Genomic DNA, 22,100 nt, shown 5'->3' on the forward strand with positions numbered 1-22,100 from the left:
TTTGAATGCTAATAAAATAATTAACACCAATTGGCATTTCAGTCTTGGTTTAATTTTTAAATTAATGTTTTTCTTGTTTCTTCTCAGCCCTCTGATGAAGATACTGTCAGCCTTAATGTACCAATGTCAAATATTATGGAAGAAGATCAGATTATAAAGGAAGATTCGGGTCACCACATCAACCTAGTCCAAGGTCTGAACGTAAAGAAGAGACAGTTAACAATAACAGGAATTCTGCCCACTAATCTATATGTAATGCTGTATGAGTGCAATTCACAAAAAACTTCCCAACCCAAGTTTCTACTAACAACATGCTTAAAACCTACTCCTTCAGTTTACCACTATTTTTCCTGGAAAATTTATGAAGCATGTTTAGTTTTGTACTTCTGAGAATAATCACTTAGGCCTGAAACTACAAGAGGCACCTAGGCACTTAAGCCCCAGACTTAGATGCCTGCTATCTCACTCGAGGTGCCTGGATGTCTATCTCCTGCCTAAGCCTCAGGGTGATCCATGAACCAGAGGAAGTTAAGCGTTTGTCTACCTACCTCGCATGCATATCCTGATCCTGTAGGCGTGCTCCGAGGCTGCCTATTGGATCGGGTACCATCCAAAATCTGGGCACCGGAGAAGGAGGACATGGAAGGTGGAGGTGGCGGCGCACCTTAAAATTTTCAGCCTAATGGTTAGAGCACTCATCTGGGATATGGGGCAACCAGGTTCAGTTCAGTTCCCTCCTCAGGCAGAGGTGGGGAAAAAGGAATTAAACACGGGTCTCCCACACCTCTCAGGAGAGTGCTATAACCACTGAGCTGTGGCATACAGTAACTCCCCATTTAACGTCCTCTCGCTTAACGTTGTTTCAATCTTACGTCCCTGCTCAATTACAGAACATGCTCCATTTAAAGTTGTGCAATGCTTCGCTGTAACGTCGTTTGGCTTCCTGCTTTGTCCACAGCTGGCAGCCCCCCATCAGCTCCCCTACGCCCCCCTCCACACAGCGCCTCCCGCCTGCCAGCAGATCCCACGGATCAGTGCCTTTCCCCTCATCCTCCTGCCCGCAGCAATCAGCTGGCTTGCGGCATTCAGGGGGGAGTGGGGAGGAACGAGGACTCGGCGCACAGGCTCCCCCTTCCCTCACAGGAGGCGGGGGGGGGGGGGTAGGGGGGACCCTGCGCGCCGAGTCCTTGCTCCTCCTCCCTCCCTCCTGCCCCCTGAACGTCGCAAGCCAGCTGACTGCCACGGGGAGGAATGACGACCCGGCGCTCCTCCCTCCCCTGCCTCCTGCCCATGGCAATCAGCTGGCTTGTGGTGTTTGGGAGATGGAGGGAGGGGGAGCCTGTGTTCCATGTCCTTGCTCCTCCCCCCTCCCTCCTGAATGCTGCAAGCCAGCTGATTGCCGCGGGCAGGAGGGAGGGGGAGGGAAGAAGAGGCGGGTTAAGGGTGGAGGCTTGGGGGAAGGGGTGGCGTGGGCGGGCTGAGGGTTGAGCCCCCCGCCCCTGGTGCTTGCAGAGTAGGGGAAGTTGCCGCTGCTGCAGCGCAACGTGCTTCTCTTAGCCTACAGCACCTTCAGCCTCCTTGCCTGCCTGTCTCCAGTGCCAGTGGGCTGTGCCTGTGTGGGGTAAGGCGGGGGTACCTCCCAACTGTAGTACTGTACTGTATGGCAAAAAAAAAATTCCCTAGAACCTAACCCCCCCATTTACATTCATTCTTATGGGGAAATTGGATTCGCTTAACATCGTTTCACTTGTCGCATTTTTCAGGAACATAACTACAACATTAAGTGAGGAGTTACTGTATTCTGATGTGGGGCTCCCTCAGTCTCTCCTATTGAAGCTTTCTACTGTGTATACTTAGTCATTGGGCCAGTGAGAGAAAGTGACTCTGTAGCCTGATGGTTAGAGCACCCACCTGGGAAGTGGGAGTACAAGAAATAGATGAGGTATCTGCTTCCTAGACTGACCTAAAATGTACTCTAATCTGTGTATCTTAATTTTCGTATTGTTAGTGACATTTGTTGCATTTACAATTGATTGATTGTTTTCCATGAGTCATATTCTTCTCTCTCTCACTGGTGTAATTTAGGAGTAACTCCATTGACATGAGTAGAATTGTTCCTGAATTTTACTTGTGAGAGATCAGAATCCGGTCATGTGTCACAACATAAAATAAATTCGCATTAAAAGTAAAACGTCTACGCTTTATTCGTAGTGGTCCAGTGTAGTCCAAAGTCTTATTCTCTGTTTTTATCATTCTTGTACCTTTTGGATTTCATTTTTGGCTGTGTTTCTGTGCCCTACTAAATTTAAAAGGTTCCTTAGGTGACTCTGATTTAAATGCAAAGTTGAAAAAGCTGACTCCGAAATAATTTTTATACCTTTTTGGGTCTTTTGGTCTCATTTCTCATTAGTAGAATTTCATCAGGGACCTTCTCTTATGATTCACAATGATAAGTCAAGAGAAGCAGGAAACCAGTTTGCTGAAGGATCACATCCCCTCACGACTGAATTTATGAGCTACATCAAGGCAAGTTTGTGATCGATTTTAAATGAAAAAAATCTCATGACTACCTTCCTAGCAAGCAGAAATGATAAACTGTTGGCACCTTGCTATTAATAAGAGAAGTGCAACTGATATTCATCCTCATCAGTTCAGTGCCATAGAGTGCAAACATGAGCAGGCAGATTAATTATAACAGTAATTTTAAAGCTGTAAGGTCAGGTTACCCATAACTCTTATTCTAACCTAACCCTCACCCTAATCCTTGAAATCTGTCCTTTGTTTTGGTTTTGTTTGTTTTGTCGTTTTTAATTAGCAGATGTGTTCACCAGTAAAAGTTTACATTTTTCTTCAAGTTCTGGTCCCTATGCATATTGCACATGTGGTACACATTTGCTTCATGTGCCTGAGACTGGAGAATTGGCTAGTAGTGCCTGCTGGTCCATGCCAGCACCCTGGCATTCCTCATGTCCAGTACTGAGGTTATAAGGGGAGGCGTGGACTGCCTGCCTCTCTAGTTCCTTCTTACCGCCACATGATCTGAGTAGAATCCTCTGTGTCCGAAGCATCTTTATTGTCTTTTTATCTGTAAATGTGTTGTAAATTCTTAGAGTTTACTGTTTTTGGTATTTTTCTAGTAGCTTTTCATAGTTAGTATAAAGAGGACTATGCCCAAAGTTCTGGGGTTTAAGAACTTGGTATCCTGCCTCCATTTCCTTTTGGTCAGTGATGACCATCACTGCTGCCTTCACTGCCTAGGGGAGGCTCACATCTCCACCAAGTGTAGCATCTGCGACTCCTTTCTTCCCTGAACCTGAGAGGGAGGAGAGCTTCAACTGAGAATGTACCTCATGGAGAAAACCATGAGGCCCCAGTGGGATTCAGGCTGGGAGGATCCCTCTGTAATTGACAGATCTGTAATTGACAGATCTAGTAAGCCCAAGGACACGTTGTCTTGGGTCTCTCATGAGAGTAACGGACACTATCACGGACACAAGACCAGATCTCTTTCCAGATCCCCTCACAAAAGGAGGGATACTTCCATGACTGCTTCCAAATCAGGTGTGTCTTAGACTTAGGCCAGCCTAAACCTCCTGACCATAAGGGTAAGGCATGCAGAATCAGGGATACATCGGTACTGACTCCAGTACCAATTAGCAAGCTGAGAGATTGGCATCTGCCGGCACCAACCATCAGCTCCAGACAAGGAGAATCTTCTTAGATGGTACCGGCCCACCCCCATAAGGATCCACCAACCCTAAGCACATGGATACGCCAAATCTGTCTGTACCAACTACCAGGACATCTCACAATCCCAATAGGACTGAGATTTATACCTCCCCAGAGGATATCTGTGCTCTACCTTATCCTCATTCTTCTCTTCTCTCAGGTCTAGCCCGTGTAAGGGATGTTTCGACACCAGAGGAGGAACCCACTTGGAGGAGAAGAAGCTATTCCCCTATTCCATCCATTCATTGAGTCTCCCTTTACTGTAACCAGTGGCATTGCCAGTGGAGACAGATCCAACCTTTTCATTGGCTCGTCTTGGATGTCAGATTCAGCCTTCACCTTCACGTGGGGAGGTTAACCCAGACAGAGCCTCTATACTATCTTGGACCCATCTTCCACCCAGACATGATTACCAGCAGTCCCTTGAGTACCCTATACATTGGAGTCCCCCTCAACCAGCATGTGGGGCCCTACTGGGGCCCCTGGGATCCCTAAGCATGGCACCTTGGATCCATGCACGAGTCTGACTGACCCTCTTCCCCTAGACAACAGCAACCAGCTCTGCCAGAGCATGCGGAAGAGAAAGATGTTGAGCAGGATCCACTGATACTGGCAGTATCGACAAGCGTAGGCTATCGTGCCATCCTCACCATCCCTGCCTGATGACCACAGGCAATGCCAATAACTTTTGCAGAGGGTGGCGACTGAACTTCATATCCCACTTGAGGAGACCCATGATACACAGCATAAGCTCCTGGACATCCTGCAGTAAACACCTTCCTCATGGAGCCAGCCAGGGCGGTATGGCACACAGCAGCATCTTGCAGCCCTATCCCTAAAACGGCTGAGATATTTTGTAGCTGTGGAAGAGGCAGAATTTTTGTTCACTCACCTTAATCCCCAACTCCTTAGTAGTTCAAGCAGCAACACGCTAAGACTACCCAGGCAGAGAAGGATACTGAACACCTCGACCTTCTAGGGAGGAAGATATTCTCATCTACCAGCCTCCAGTTTAGAATTGCTAAGTGTAATTTTACAAACTACTCCAAATTTCTGTAATTTAAAGACAAACTCCAATTCTAAGCCCTTATTGATGAGGGTAAACTGGTAGCAAGGACCTCACTTCAAGACACAGTTGACACAGTTGATACCATACCTAGAGCCATAACAATGGCACTATTTATGCGGCACAAATCGTGGCTTCCGTCTTTGGGGCTCCCCATTGAGGTTCAGAATACTACTGAGGATCTTCCCTTTGATGGCTCTTACCTCTTTAACAAGAAGACGGATGAGTCTTTACACTCATTAAAAGGTTCCAAGACTACCCTCAACTCCCTGTGCATGTATACTCTAGCCCCGAAGAGGAGACACCATAAACAGGTGTACAAATCAAGGCTTGTTCCACAGCCTTTCTACCAACAGATCTCATATGAACCACCATGCAAATGCCAGAAGGTGCGAAGACCAAGGTATCCAACCCCATCCACTTTGACATCAGCCACCCAACCCCATCTGCCAACTAAAGGTTACTTTTGAAGGGATGCTTGAGAACTGAGAACCATCATTGATGCCATCCCCAACTACTCTCCGAAGCTTTGGTGGCATACTTCCTCCACAACTGGAGGGCTGTAAGAACAGACAAGTGGGTTCTAGATGTCATCCACTTTGGCTACATCATCGAGTAGAGAGGCGTCTCTCTCGTCCTCACCACAGCCCCAGAGCTGGGGCTGGGGAAGAGGTGTCTCTCCCGGCCCCACCGCAGCCCCGCAGCTGGGGGAGAGGCGCCTCTCCCTGCCGCAGCCCTAGGGATGGGGGAAAGGCATCTGTTCCCCCCCCCATAACCCCAAGCTCTCCCAAAGCCCTATCACTGTCCCCCATCTCACCACACTGCCCCCACCCACCCTACACATCCTCCACACCCACCTGTGTGTGTGGCTGGTGCGCAGCCCTTGATGGTCTGCTGTGCGCACCTTAGGGGGAACACAGGTGAGAGCTTCACTATTCGGTCCTAAACGAAATCATCTCTGAATAGGGAATGCCATCCTGGGACTTGCTCACCTCCCAAATGAACAAGAACATCTTCTACTATCCTGGACAGACCACCTGAAGTATGCCTTTCCTCCCATTCCACTGGTCCCGCATGTTCTGTGGAAAATGTGCCATGACAAAACGTGCATCATTCTCATTGCACCCAACTGGCCCAGGCAGTTTTGGTTTCTGGACCTCCTGCAAATATCAGCCCGTCCTCCTCAGCATCCGCCCCCTCCCAGATCTGCTAACTCAGGAGAATGGTAGAATCAGACATCCCAACCCAAACCCTCTTCACTTCGTAGCCTGGTATTTGGATGGGCAGCAGACTTGGAGTCTTGGCGTGTACACCAAGGGTGTTAAAGGGTGTTCAAACTGTTCATAACCATGACAGAGAAGACTCCATGCGAAAATGCTATTTAGCTAAATGAAGGCGTTTCTGTACCTGGATGCAACAAAACTAGTTAGCTCCAGAGGTGACAGGTATCCAGGCTACCTCACTCTCAGATATCAGGCCTTTCTTTTAGCTTGCTGTGGGTACACCTAGCAGCAATCAGTGCCCTCCACCTTTGGGTAAAGGGCTATTCTATTTTTACTTACCCGATAGCAGCCAGATTCCTGAAGGGTCTCACTAAGACTTTCCCACCAGTAGTAAAGCCAGCACCTCAATTAGACCTCAGTCTTTTTCTCTCAATACTTACCAGACCACCATTTAAATCATTGGCTACATGCTCAGTGTTCCACCTGTCAATGAAGGTCACCACCTTCATCCCCGTCACTTCAGTCAGGAGGGTGAGTGAACTGGCGGCACTCATGGCTGGCCCTCCATATTCCATAAGGAAAAAGTTTCCCTTCGCCTCCATCCAAAATTCACCCCAAAGGTAGTCTCCTACTTTCACATAAATTAATCAATTCACTTACTGGCATTCCTTCCAAAACCTCATGCTTCCAGTGAAGAGAGGAGACTTCATTCCCTCAATGTCAGATCACCTTTAGCTTTTTAGCTGCAAAGAACTAAACCTATTAGGAAAACGCTCTTATTTGTCCCTATGGTAAAGTGATCATGGGGACAAGTGTGATCTCCTCATAGGCTGTCTAAGTGGATCTCTGGCTGCATCTTCTTTGCAATCAGTTAGCACAGCTCTCTGGGCATTTGTAGGGTGGCTACGTGGAGTTCTATCCACACCTACTTGAAGGATTATGCTGTAGTCCAAGACTCCTCTTCAAATGAAGTCGTTAGGAAAGTGGTATAACAGATCTATAGACCACCAGCACCCTCTCACCGCCTCCTCTTTCCACGGTCACCCGCCTGTGGAATACACATAGGGACCAGCACTTGAAGAAGAAATGGAGGTTAGTTACCGGTAAACGAAGGTTTGTGAGATGTGTGTTCCCTATCTGTATTCCACTACCTACCCTCCTTCCCCTCCACTTTGGGTCATGTCTGGGTTCTCGGTAGAGAAGGAACTGGAGAGGCACTCGGTCCGGACCTTCCCTTATACCGTTGGTGCTGAGCACCAGAAACCCAGGGCACAGGCGTGGACCAACAGACATTATTTCAAATTCTCCAGTCTCAGGCACGTGGAGGGCACACGCACCATGCGTGAAATACAGATAGGGACCACGCATCTTGAAGAACCTCCAATTACAGGTAAGTAATTTCCATTTATATTTTTAATTAGGCATTTTTTTCATGCATGCACAGGCTACAGGGATGCCCAGGTGTCTAAAGTTATGAAAAGATGATGGGTTATAAATGTGCATTTAGTTTGTAAAGATCTTGGTAAAAATGTTAAGATCTCCAAAGACAAAGGATATCATCTGCTGTTTGGTAAGCTGAGTAAGGATGTACTTCTCTTGAAAAATACAGTGAATAAGGTTCAGTGACTACCTTTCTCAAAGGAGTCTGTTTGTAGCGCTGGTAGCAATAAGGTGTGTGTGGTGGGGGGGAGTTAGAGCTATGGATAAGTTTAATGAATTATGTAGAAAGCCATGGGTTTTTCCTCGACAGAAACTTGGGAATTTTATTCATCAGTATTTCTCTTATATACTGTAGTGATCTACATCGTTACTAGTGAAAACTAAGGTGGCTTTACAGTGCGTGTGAGAATGCACATTGTCAGCCATTGTTCCTGCTTTGCCCCTTCACTGCCTTCATGGGTAGTTGGTTAATCTTTGTGAAAATATTACTCTTGTATTGCTGGAATGGTTAGCGAACACTTTGGCTGTCAGCTATGTCGTGTCCAGCTGTGTAAATCGCATCTGCCAAGGGAATGCTGTAGCTTACACTTCTGACTGTTTTCAGAATTGGTCTGTGACTTCTCTTAGGTTGCTCCATTGTACCTCTCTGTAGTTTTCTGAATTGCATGTTCTCCATTTTCATTATCCTCTGCCCCCTTTCTTATTGTGGAATTGGATCTTTTGCACCATTCCTGAATAATATCTCTCTGAGAAAGTTGCAGTAAAATCCTTATAAATGATCCATAAATCATTCATGAATACAGCCACTTTGTAATTCATGAATTTCAGCTGGTTCATTATGTAATGTAACATAACACGATTTTTGGACCAATTTCATCACATATCCCATAATAGTAGGATTTCTATGAAACTTTTTATGCTAAGGTTTGAACAATGTTTATTTTCATATGAGAATTTATTTGCTGGCCAGCTTTGCCAGATTTTTTTTTAAGGACAAAACGATCTGAAGAGGTCCTGTGTACTTGCCATCAAATTCCTTTCTGAGAGAAAAGTGCTAGATAGCCACGGTGGAGAGAACGGATGTGGTTTCCCGACCTCTTGGAAGTGGAGGGAAAGGAACTTCTAGGTGTGCAAAAAGGACTTGCCTTTTTGTAATCCTTCACCCTATTTCCTCTAGCAGCACCACTCTTGCAGGTGTCATTCTACCAATGGCAGGGCCTCCCTAGTAGTTTTGCAGTAGCAGCCATAGAGGGCATATACATTAAGAACAGTGTAAAAAAAAAATCCCCAAACACTCTCAGCCCTCAGTGGCCTCTGCAAAAGAAAATGTAAACTGCTTAATTTAAAAATGTTTTTGTAAAACAGCACATTTCAAATATAGTTACTTGTATCAGATACCTACACTTATAGGGTGAGTGAAGGTATCTGAAGAGTGCAGTTATCCAATACATCCATGTTGCTTGTTGTTATTGCTTACTGGATAGATAAACACATCCTACAGTATCGTTAAATGTGGCAAGTGTTTATTGCTGGGATATTCTCTGATAACTATTAGGAAGAGTTTTTTATGGATGTTGGATATGTGGGATGTAATATGTCAGCTCTTGGGAAAAGGGTGGGGATTAAAAAAAGAGGGTCATTGAAACTAAACATTTTATTTTGTTTTGGTTTGCATTTTTCATTTAAAAATCCTGCAAATTTTTAAAAGAAATGACTTTCTTTTCATTTTGTTCAAAAATTTTCATGCAAAATTTTTTTTCATCCACCCAGCTCTAATATACACCTATATAATGCTTTACATCTTCAAAGCACTTTACAAACATCACCTATTTAATTTTCACATCTCTTTTGTGAGGTAGGTCAGTAATGTTATCCCTGCCTGACATATGGACACGTAGGCATAGAGAGATTAAGGGAGACAGTTTTCTCTTGAGAATCAACATGGCGGGGTAGAAGGAAATGGAAGACTTGTATCTACTCTCTCCTCCCCCAAACTGGATCTTCCATCAGAAGCTGCCATTAAATGCCTGTTGTGCATTAACACTTTCTCCCCTCTAAGGTGTGCTATAGAACTATTGGCTAGTCCCTCAACAATGCCCTCTGCCTGGTTATAATCTAGCATTTTTGGCACCTCATTGTAGAGTGTGTTGCAGAGCTTAGTTCAGGGATGCAGAGGTGCTGTTAAAGAATTTCAGAGTGGGAAAAATATTGCCTCAGACGTGGATTTTTATACCCTCTTGATGCTAATGACAGGTGAGATTAGCAAAAGTGCTTGAGCTAACAGTCCACAGGTTTTATGAGGGGGAGGGTTGAGGCAAGGCATTTTTCTTGTTGAGCTGCAAGAGTGCGAATTTGTTGGGCTCTTTAGTTCACACTACAGATCTTATATATCTTTTTCCCAAGATGTATTTTGGGAAGGTAGGAGACTTTAAGGCTGATATAAATTATTGAAGCATATCCACATGAGAGTTTGAACTAGTTTAACTAAATTGATTTAAAACATAACTTGTTAAAATGGTTCAATTTGCAATACAGACAAGGCCTTAGTTTTAGTGGGTTTGGGAGGATTTTATATGAGATTGGTCCTAATTTGTGTACTTAATTATTGAATTTGTGTACATAAGCCCAAAGCTTTAGATGGTCATCTTTTAAAACAAATTAACATAAATAAGGGTTAATGCAGATTTGTGACACATATGGTGGGGGGCATAATTATTTTTCATTGTATAAAATATCTGCATATTCTGTTGGAGAGATCAAATGCTTCATTATTTACTTAATGAAAAATAACAGATGAAAAGAATGGCTTTATTTGTGGTATTGGGGACTGACTTTGGGAATAAAGCCATATTTTGTGATGAAGAATGTTAGAGATGCCAGTGCACAATTCAGTGATACATCTGGCAGAATCAGACGGCATTTATTGGTACAGGGTTCCTGAGATGGATGTGCCAAACACATGGCATTGAAAATAGTTAGTCCTTTTGTCTGTTATTCATTCCCTGCCAGTGCAAGTGCACATCCATTCAGACAGCTTCCGTCCTTACTGGCAGCTGAATTATTTCAGTGTTTCTGCATGTTAGAGATGAAAATGAAAGCAAATGTATAAAGTTCCAAATGGAAATATAAGTATCGGATGCACCTTTACGAATATTAACCAGCAGTTCATAATTATGGATGCACCTGGTAGCAACTCCACAGTTGGAGATCTGGTATAAAATGGGGTTTGCATGAGGCACAAATTCTTGTTTTTCCCCCTAAAAGTAGGTGACAAAATTGGTGTGCAGTTTCCCACAATTAGTTTTTAAGATGTGAATTTTCTATGAGGTTTATGTTTTGTTTCTTTTAATAATTTCTAACAGGAAGCCTTTGAATTAGGGCTCTGGCTAAAATGTATCATTGGCAGATCTACTTTCATCATTAACTGATATTGCTTTAAAGCAGTGGTTCCCAAACTTGTTCTGCCGCTTGTGTGGGGAAAGCCCCTGGCGGGCCGGGCCGGTTTGTTTACCTGCTGTGTCTGCAGGTTCGGAAGATTGCGGCTCCCAGGAGCCACGGTTCGCTGCTCCAGGCCATTGGGAGCTGCTGGAAGCAGCGGCCAGTACGTCCCTCGGCCCGCACCGCTTTCAGCAGCTCCCATTGGCCTGGAGCCGCGATCGGCCAAATCTGCAGATGCAGCAGGTAAACAAACTGGCCCGGCCCGCCAAGGGCTTTCCCTGCTCAAGCGGTGGAACAAGTTTGGGAAACACTGCTTTAAAGTATTATCTAAATGCACAAAACTTAGTAGAAAGGTGGACCTTGAGAAGATCTGGTTCTTTTTTTAAAAAAAAAATGAATTTAATGTGATTTGTAGCCATTATTCACATTATAACTACACTTGTCTGTAAGAGTGTATCTTTCATCATATAAATGTACCTGCTGACTGACAAATATTTTCCTACTGCACTTCAAACGCCAACCCCTGTGGTCCACCCCTTCCTTCCTCATATATTGCCAATCCCCAAGTACACATTTAAAAAAATCCTAGAAAATTAATGCAGAAAAACTTTGTTATGAAGCACTCAGGATTGGTGTACACATGTCTGACATAAACCCATCGAAACAAGGAAATGAGAAGTGACCTAACAGTTATTCTCTCTTTCTCCACCCGCAAGCACACATCTTTACATTATCACAACTACAGTACAAAACAGATCATGCACCACTTAGCAACAAAGCTCTTTGTGTATTAATCTATCTTTAAATAGTGATGGAATGGTCTTGATTCTCCTCCCACATATGGGAGTTTAACACCAATGTAAGTCAATTGATTTCAGTGGAGTTACTCCTGATTTACTGGTGTAAGTGAGAGGAGAATTAGGCTAATGCTTAATTGATGGGTTATTTGCATACATCAGAAGGATATGAGAGAAAATGGGGGCATTCAGTACATAATTCTCATGTTGGTTGACTTATTTTTATATTTAAATGAGGTTAGGCTTTGCCCTCAATAGAATGTGACAGTTTAATGAAAGTTGGTGTAATCAGTATCTTAGGTGGGGGTGGAGAAATAGCAATGAAGTACAGACCTTAGATTGCTTCAATTAACCACTCTAAACTGATAAATGAACTAGGTCAGTGCTTAGTCAGAAGAGGAAACTTATTATCTGTCTACTTTAATGGCAAATTTCTGTCCTAATGTTCAGTGTAATGTCTGTTCACAGGGCAGAGCAGCAGAATGTGATCAATTATTGCGAATAGAAGAGGACACACATTGGCAAACAGAAGGAATGTAAGTATTCATTTATGTACAATGAAATAATATCGGCTATAAATTTTAGGTGACCAAAATTTAATTTGTCTTTTGAGTATTTCCTTACCAGCTTATTATTTTGTATACAAGGAAGCATGACATTTATATAACAATACAATTTGTCTGCATTTTGCTATTTATAGTGTATTGATTAACACAGTGAAAATTTTATTAAAATCAATATATTTGTATGTACCTAGAGAATGCAAGTGTTGTTCAACTAGATACTGACATTACATCTGCTAATAGTATTTGTAAAAGGGCAAACGGCCTGTGTCAACATTTTTAAGGCCAAAGTTTGACCTATGATAAAAATGTTATAATTTGATTGGAAAAATGCTGAAACTTAGGGTGGGTGGGTGTGTATGTGTGTTTTAACACACTTTCCTGGCCCTGTAATAATAGTTAATTCAAAACACTATTTCAAGACTGGTGCTGACAAACATCAGTCGATGAACATACGTGAAATAGATGATTTACAATGAAACTGAACTGTTAATTGAAGTTTTTGTTAAGCAAAACAACAGTGTTCATTTCTGCTTTGCTAAAAGTTCAGATGAAAAAAATCAGTAGTTGCCAAAAGAATTAAGAAAAATTAGGTTCTTTTAAAGCTTTTAAAAGTATTACAAACATTTCAAACTAAAAGATAAAATACTATTTTAAAAATTGCCAGTGTCCTTATACTAGAACAATAAACTTCATTAATCAAGTAAAAAAATTGTTGGTAATTAAATTATTTCAGCATCAGAAGTCAGGCTGTTTAAATTGATTGAAATGATAGATGGGGGAATAACTATTTAGTTCATTGTCTTCTAAACTGACTTCCTAATTTCCACATGAAAATTTCCAAATACTACATCTGCATATTAATATGCACAAATACAGGATTTTACTATACAATTTAAACAGCCAATTTGAAAATATTGCCCATTGATTTAAATTCTAACTCCTTTCATACTCACTGTAGTGTCTTTGTTTCCTACTGTAGAACAAATACATCAAACAAGCAAAATATTGATATAGCCATGATAGATGATTTAAAAGAAGCAGTAGATTTGCTACAAGATCCCAACAGGTATGCTCATATCAGAGGGTCTCCTGATGTAAGTAATATGTTGTATAGGAAATTCTGGGAGGGTCAAAGTCAAAAAATGTTCTCTCTCTTTCTCTCTCGCTCTTTTCTTTTTCATGACTAAATGCCTTCTGCCCTGCATCAATGGGATGTGGGATGTTAACTAGACAGCAGGGGATATGGCATGGTGCCTGGAAGGGCATGGGGGATGTGAGAATGCACAGTTGGCAAGATGGGTCTGGCTTCTCCCCCTCTTCGGATCCTTCACCTTTCCGTTGCCTGAGGCTGAGGGGACTGGGCTGGCTGATTGGCTCTGGCATACCCGTTCCACTATTTAAACTTTTCCAAGCTTTTCAATAGCTTCTTATACTTGTTAGCTGCTCTGCCTTCCTTCCCTTTAGTTGTAACATAGGAGTTGTATTTTCAGCATACTGCTGGACTGGCTAATTGTCTGTTTTGGGAGGAGGGAGAATTTTTCCCATTGGGTCAAATTGACTGAGTGATGGGGTTTTTTTTGTTTTTGTTTTTTTATCTTTGGCAGTGTGTTATGGAGGCTCAATTAGGTTGAAAGCAATAGAACTTGAAAGTTTAACATTAGGAAAGGTATGGTTTTCTAGTTTGCCGCCACTTGTAGGTAAATGCTAAAAGGGTCAGCTCCCAGAGATAAATGAGACATGGGGTTTTGCTAGTTGACCTCATGCCTATATGAGATGGGGCCAACTGGTCTTCAGGAAGCAGTAGAGAGGATTCCAAAGTGAGGAGAGTCCTAGGGGTAGTTTGAGGAGGGTCTAACCTGTATTGGTTATAAGGTGGGAGTTTTGTAACCCCACAATAGAACCAGTCAAATGTCTGGTATGTGAAAGCAGGGGGTGGTGAATAGCACCCCTATTCCACGTTAAATTAATAAAGTTGTGGCCTGACATTTAAATTCATCCCTGCATCTGTCGTTCAGTCACCTGAATGTTCTTATTAAAGTATGTTTGGCTGTTAAAGTTATTTGTTAGTATACAAGGTGTTCTTCAGGAATGGGTTATCAGATGTTCTTAACTTGACAAGTTCATAAAAAAAGAAAATTAATTGTTGTGACCTTTTGACTAAGAGTATCTTAGATATAATCTCCCCTGGATAGTATGCACAGGATTCCCATTATTTTAACACAGTGGTGCCCAAACTTTTCCTGTCGCCATCCCCCGACCCTCACCAGAAATGGAATCTGTCCATGCTTCCCTGCCCCCTTCGTTACTGCACAGTTGGCTCAACAGAGGAGCTTGGGGGAGCAGCTGGGGCTAGAGGCGGAGCTGGCTTGGGGGCAGAGCCGTGGGGGGGGGGGAGGGGAGAGCAGAGTGGGGCTGGGGCTGGGGTTGGAGCTGGCCTGGGGTCGGAGCAGGAAGTAGAGTGGAGTTGCGGCTGGGGGGAGAGCTGGGCTGGGAACGAAGCTGCAGCTGGGACCAGAGCTGGGCGGGGGCAGAGCGGGGCTGTGTGGCACCCCTAGTGGGGTGCGCCCCACAGTTTGGGGACCATTGTGTTAACAGAAACTGTAAATATAATAGAAGCATAGGAATTATAGATGAAGAAAACCTATTTAATCCAGCCATCTAGTTGCACAGAACTGTTCCCCACAATGCTTTTTCTGATGCTTTGTCTAGCCTAATTTAAACTTTTTCTAGGGATGCATCAGAAAATGATATAAGCCCCACTCTATACTTACAATTGCCCAGTGGGAGTAGGATCAGGCCCTTTGTGAATGAACAAAGGATCCGTTTTTTCAGTTGTTCTAGTAAATGTATTGCCTGCTCACTTTGCAAATACTTCCCCTTTTAGTTCAGAAGATGAATTTACTTTAGCTCGTGCTGGACAGTTGTCTCTAGAAATGTTTGTTGGTTTGAATTAGGTAAGGCAGGTGTTTTTGATTCATAAAAGAGAAATAACCTCGCCAGTTAGAAAAGTTTGTTCATATTAGTTCTGAATTCAGTAATGCAACATTCCAGGTGGCATTGCTTCTGCACCTCACCTGAGGCATGCTCTTTTAATTGGAACAAATGTTGCTATTTAAAAAACAACAACTTTAGTTTAAAAAATGTATTAATTAAACATAACAATGAAAAGGTTTCAGTTCTCACTCTTGTAAATGATTGTTTGTCACTTAATAACTCAGTGCTGTAACTCATAACACTACACATCTTTCCCCTACCAAACAGAGAAGAGACATTTAAAAATGTAAGGAATTGTTGTTTTAATATTTCAGTTTAACTAGGTTTCCTATTCCGAATATATATTATGAAGCAAATACATTTGCAATACTCACTTGTCCGTGAATATTCAGATGGGCCATTTATTTCAAATACTGCTGTTAAGGATAGCCAATCATGCTGTACATATATACAAAACCAGTAAAGAGAAATGTAGAAAATAAAATATGTAGGAGTGCTTATTCTTTTTCTTTGTGATTTTAAGATGTGCTTAACTACATGGCTATAGTCTGAACACTAAAGAGCAAGTTGCACTAATTTCCCAGTTGGTATTTTGCTATTTGTGGCAATTCCAACCCACTTCTAAAGAATAATGGGAACTAGTATTCTGTTGGATTTGCGTATGTACAGTTGAATAAGAATTTGCATAACCTGCTGATCAAGGTTTAATATTGTAGTCTTGCATTTGGGTATTGAAGTGAGTGGTGTGTAGATGGGGAGTTGTAAGTAGTTGAACAAGAAAAACATGATTTAATATATCCATTTTTAAAAATTAAATATTTAATAGAATGTTCATCAAAGATGTACCCCAGTGCATTGTTTTTATTTCAAACCTTACAGATTAAGCATGGATATTACAGAGAGCAGTGGTGTGAATCTGTATCCCATGGAATCAGCAACAGATTTAGAATTACAGGAGTCTACAGTAAAGTGTGTTTATATTCCTTTTTCAGAAAAATAATGGATTTGCTGAAGTTTCATATTCAAGATTCTACACTTTAAAATTTAATGTGTTGTGTTTTGTATATCCACATACAGTGGCCAAATGCAGATGGAGGAGGCTCCTATCTATCAGGTAGGCTGTCACTATATTACAAAATATCCAAGAGAGAGACAGAAAATGGATCACCAATTACATTAGCTATTGGACCAGTAAATGAACAAAATTTAGTGTTCTGCAAGAGAAAAATATAGCTGTAGTTCTTTTGGAAGTTTTGCATATCTTTTTGTAAAATTAATTTTTTTGCTTTTACAATTTTTTTTAATAGCTCATAAGGACTTTTTTAATGTACAGAGATTATTTTTAATCTCTGTAGTCCTTTGCCTTCATTGTGGGGACTACACTTGTTGCTGCAATCATAGTTCTGCCTGCAATTGTCCCATTGAGCCAAATACTTCAAGTATTATAATGGCCATAAAAATACATGAATTGTCTGTAGCCCTTTGCTAAATGCATTCTTATTTGTTTTTCTTCCTACCCCTATTCTTTTTAGTGCTGGAAAACTATAATGTAGCCCGGGAGCCTCAAACCCCATCTCCGGGGCAGGAGAAAGAGCTATGTAATAATCTGTCCCCTTGACACTGTTGTTTTGTCTACACCATGAAAAAGTCTGCACTGGGAAACCATTTTAACCAGCACAACTTTTGCCCCCAGTATGGGTATGGCACAAATGTATGTAAACTAATCAGAAGACTAGAAGAGAAAAGTCTCCAGAAACTATTTTATCCAAATTATCTCTGTCCACACTGAGGGCAAAACCATGCTAGCTAAAACCAGTCTCCTGATATGGTCTCTTTTCACTGTGCCCGAGGGTTCAATGGACTACCATCACCATGACAGTGCACTAAAACGTGGCTTGTAGAGCTGGCACCTAGATAAGATCGCTTTGTACATGAGGCTACTGAATAAGAATTTGTAATTCTCGCTGTTTATTGCTATTGCAGAAGAGTAATAACTCCCTATATGTGTCCTAAGTTTTTGTATATGCTACTGTCTGGGCAGGAGCACCAGAGAACACCCAATCAATAAGTTCTTACACCATTGTGTTCCTCATTTGATATGCGTGCACACATTAATAATTATAACAGAGTTAGTACTTATTTTATAGATCATGTACTTAAAAATATGAATCTCTTTGGTGACTCCATGCTATATATCTTCAAACTCACCAATGTTTCTCAACTGGTGTGAGCTGAAACTCAAGTCAATATTCAAAATTTGCTATTGTATATCTAGTGTCATATTTTGTGCCAGGATAGTACCAGTCTTTTGCAGACCTTTTAATGTACTGCTTTACACATAATCACACCAAGCTGGCAACATGAAGATGATGTGTTGTACTACATTTAACCTCCAGTAATAGCATTTGAAACATTATATACATTAATGTGTTTTTAATATATTACACAATATTTTACATTTATAAAGTACTATTCATCATTAACCATCTCAAAGCACCATACAGCCTATTAAACCAAAGAATTATTTCTACAAACCATTATCTCACTATAGTTATACAAAATTTTAACGTGACTTTGATTTGGAACTTAGTTTAATATTTGCTGCTTACTATTTGATTCATATCCAATCCAGTAAACTCTAAGGAGCTCAGTATTATTTGTTAAATTATTTGTTCAAGCATTCAGAATCATCTGTTGGTAAGCACTGGCACTGTCTATCTTCTTATTTTTATATGGTTCACTTCCACTCTTGGATTGCTCTTCACAGTATTTGTACAAAACTACTTGTAAGAGTGTGTTAAGAAAAAGTTGGGTATTTGTTTCTGATCCCCAGCGCTGTGCATAAAGTCTCAACAGATGTGTACCTTGCAGAATGAAAATGCTGAGGAGGAATTAGAATTTCAGAAGAGGAGAGAATTGATTATAGAGAAAACCAAGACTGAAGCCAAAATAGCATGTAAGCAGGATGAGACGCAACTACTGAGTCAGGTATGGAGGAGCCTGGGTACAACATATTTATCTAGTCATAGGACCTCTTGAAAAGGGATTCCAAATAATTTTATCCTATTCATTGGTGTGCAGAGAGAAGTATTCTTTTATAGGCTAAAACCTGACTACTTTGGGGGTTTATGCCTTAGCATGAACATAAGAACGGCCATACTGGGTCAGGCCAGTGGTCGATCTAGCGCAGTATCCTGTCTCTGACAGTAGCCAGTGCCAGTTGCTTGAGGGAATGAAAGAGCAGGATAATTTCAAGTAACCCCTCCCCGGTCTTCCAGTCCCAACTTCTGTCAGTTGGTGGTTTAGGGAAACCCATAGCATGGGGTTGCATCTCTGCCTTCTTGACTAATAGCATTGATGGACCTATCCTCCATGAACTTATCTAATTCATTTTTGAACCCAGTTATAGTTTTGGCCTTCACAGCATCCCCTGGCAATGAATTCCATGGATTGACTGTGCGTTGTGTGAAGAAATACTTCGTTTTGTTTTAAACCTGCTGCCTATTAATTTCATTTGGTGAAACCCTAGTTCTTATGTTATGTGACGGGGTTAATAACACTTCCCTATTCACTTTCTCCATTACCATTCATAAATTTATAGAACTCTACCATATCCCCCCTTAGTTATCTCTTTTTTAAGATGAACAGTCCCAGACATTTTTATCTCTCCTCGTGAAAAAGCTGTTCCATACCCTTAATCATTTTTGTTGCCTTTCTCTGCACCTCTTCAATTCTAATATATCTCTTTTGAGATGGGGCTATCAAAACTGTACTCAATATTCTAGGTGTGGGTGTATGGTGGATTTATATAGTGGCATTATCATAGTTTGTTTTATCATCTCTATGTCTTTCCTAATGGTTCCTAGCCCCCTTTCGCTTTTTTGACTGCCTCTGCACATTGAGCAGTTTTCAGAGAACTAACCACGATGATTTCAAGATCTTTTTTTTGAGTGGTAACAGCTAATTTAGACCCCATGATTTTGTATGTATAGTTGGGATTATATATTCCAATGTGCATTACTTTGCATTTATCAACATTCAATTTTATCTGCCATTTTATCACCCAGTGACGTAGTTCAATGAGATCGCTTTGTAACTCTTCAGTCAGCTTTGGACTTAACTATTTTGAGTAATTTTGTATCATCTGCAAATTTGCCACCTCACTGTTCACCCTCTTTGTCCAGACCATTTATGAATATATTGACCCTCACTGGTCTCAACACGGATCCTTTGGGAGCATTGCTATTCATCTTTCTAAGGATTTGGCTCTAGAATAGAAATAAATAAGAATTAGCTCCTGGGGGAGAGGAACTCGTATATTGAAATTCAGCATAACGGGAGACATTTATAAAGGAGATTTTGCAAAATACAGTGACTTTAATCTTGTAGGAAAAGAAAGGACACAACACTAGCAGGATTTGGCCCTTCAATGAAGTTGAAAAAATATTTCTTCAAGATATATATGTTCTTAGGCTATTGTAAACAATAGTGTTTTTAAAACACAAAAGTTTAATATTACAGAAAAAAACTATTTACATGTTGAAGTAATTATTAATCTTCAAGATATCTTGGTTTTGTGTGTGTTGTAGTCATCAAAATTTAAGATGTCTGAAAATTGTTTTTAATTTTTGTTGATATTTAATATCTTGAACCTTGATTTTGACAGTGTCCTTGCAACAAGACAGAGAACATAGTTATATATCATTCCACATACAATTAATTTGCAAATACCTGTAATATCTTCTGTGTATCCGGAGTCTCTAATTGTGTATCTTGAATTTCTTCTTCACGTGATTGCACATGTCCATTCCACTGTAGGGTGTGTGCGTGCCTCATGTGTAAGGCTACGATTTAGTCACGGGTATTGTTAGTAAAAGTTATGGACAGGACATGGGCAATAACCAAAATGTCACAGCCGGTGACCTGTCCGGACTTTTAGTAAAAATATCCCTAACTAAATTTTACCTGCTTGGGGCGGGGGGACGGGGGGGGTGTAAGGTGGGGGGGGGGGGAGGGAGGCGCGGTGCTCCAGTGGACTCTGCTGCTCCTGGGGGCGGCCTGGGCCCTGCCGCTGCTGCTCCGGGGGCGGGAAGGCGGGGGGCGGACCGGGGCCTCACCGCCACCATGCCGGGCAGGGGGGCAGCCACCAGGCCTGAGGGTGGCCTGGGGCGCTGCTGCTGCTCTCGGACCACTGTCCTGGGGCAATGCCCCGGATCAGTTGCCTGGGGCTGCCAGAGCAGTGGACAATGCGGCTGGACCCAGAGCCACCCCAGCAGGGCGGCCCTGGGGTCAGCCACTGCAGCTGCGGAAGTCATGGAGGTCCCGGAAAGTCACGGAATCCATGACTTTCCGTGACCTCCGTGAAAGATTCGCAGCCTTACTCATGCACAGTTGTAGGAGATTTTCCCCTCAGCAATACCTGTCAGGGCTGCATGAGTACCGTTTGCTGCCTCATGCCACTGAGAGCAGGTATAAAGGGCAGAGCAGCCTCCGACCCCACCCCCCTAGTTCTTTCCTACTGCCAGTGATGGTTGTTGGAACTGCTGTCTTTGCATTTGCAAGTTCTACTCTCTTTTATGTAAATAGTATCTGTTCTATTAATTTTAGGCTACTTTGATCTTTGGAATGTACAAAAACTCTAATGATCAGACATAAATGGGCCCCACTTCCATATCAGTGGCCCTTTTGGAATACTTGGGGCTTCCCTCCACAATTTAGGGTTCTCCATTCCCTTCCCACCCATCTACTTTGGCTAGGTGTCAAGAGCATCTACAACAGGGTCACCATCTGCCCACCCCCTGGATCGTTCATGCTCTGAGTTCCCCTGTGGAGGAATTGGAAGAGGATCCACCTCAACAACCCTTGGCCTGCTCTTCTTTGTTGCCTGCTGTGGTGATCGGAGTCTGCATCTCCCCCTCCTGATGAGTATAGAGCTCATCAGGACTTGTTGAGGAGAGTGGTTGCAGCTCTGGAAATCCAACTGGAAAAGGTACAGGAAAAGTTACACAGGCTGGTGGACATTTTGGCCTGGGGGGGGGGGGGTCCCTCTAGGGTAGCACTGCCTATTAATGAGGCTATTCTGGAGCCTGTCAGGGCATTTTGGCAGACCCCATCTTGCCTGCCTCCCACTGCAAAAAACGGTAGAGAGAAAATATTACATTGCTTTGCAGGGTTTCGATCATTTTTATAACCATCCTCCTCCAGGCTCCCCAGTGGTCTCTGGTGCTAACAAAAAAGAGAAGCAGGGACATCAGGCCTTGACACTGAAAGGGAAAGAAGCAAAGAAATTGGACCTTTGTTAGATGGAAGCTTTATTCCACAGGAGATTTACAGATTAGAATTGCAAACCAGCAGGCTCTGATGGGTTGATACAAATTTAGACTGTGTGATAATGTCTTGAAATTTAAGGACATGCTTCCGGATGAGGTAAAACAAGAGGTCACTGCGATGGTGGAGGAGGGCAAGTTAGTTGCCAGAACAGCCTTGCAGGCAAGTCTATGTGATGGACTCTGCAACTCAAGCTATGGCTTTTGCCATCACTGCGTGGTGCTCCTCTTGGCTGCAGTCATCAGGTCTTCCCCCAGAGGTTCAACAAACCATCGAAGACCTCCTGTTTCAAGGCTCTTCACTCTTTTCCAAAAAGAAGAAAGAGAGGCTACGTAGTCGTGAGGCTTGAAGGGCGACCCTTAGATCTCTGGGGATTTATATGCCAGCGACAAAAAGAAAGCCAGTCTGCCCACAGCAACTGTTTCTGCCTTTCATGCCTTGTATCCAGGTCCTCTCCAGAAAGAGGGGTAGAAGTTACAAGAGGCGTCCTCCTCCTCCCTACTCTTCTGCAGCTACTTAT

At 42.5% G+C, this 22,100-nt stretch overlaps 1 protein-coding gene across 1 annotated transcript in view; it reads left to right on the top strand.

Moving 5' to 3' along the window:
- LRCH1 (leucine rich repeats and calponin homology domain containing 1) overlaps positions 1-22,100 on the top strand; it is a 248,329-nt gene that overhangs the window by 160,929 nt on the left and 65,300 nt on the right. The window contains exons 8-14 of the mRNA XM_065402085.1: positions 88-193; positions 2,411-2,526; positions 12,162-12,229; positions 13,239-13,325; positions 16,133-16,222; positions 16,331-16,367; positions 18,125-18,241. Of these exons, the coding sequence (XP_065258157.1) occupies positions 88-193; positions 2,411-2,526; positions 12,162-12,229; positions 13,239-13,325; positions 16,133-16,222; positions 16,331-16,367; positions 18,125-18,241 (621 nt within the window). The remainder of the gene's footprint in view (positions 1-87; positions 194-2,410; positions 2,527-12,161; positions 12,230-13,238; positions 13,326-16,132; positions 16,223-16,330; positions 16,368-18,124; positions 18,242-22,100) is intronic.

The sequence above is a fragment of the Emys orbicularis genome, chromosome 1 (genome assembly GCF_028017835.1).
Source record: "Emys orbicularis isolate rEmyOrb1 chromosome 1, rEmyOrb1.hap1, whole genome shotgun sequence".
NCBI classification, from domain to species: domain Eukaryota; kingdom Metazoa; phylum Chordata; order Testudines; family Emydidae; genus Emys; species Emys orbicularis.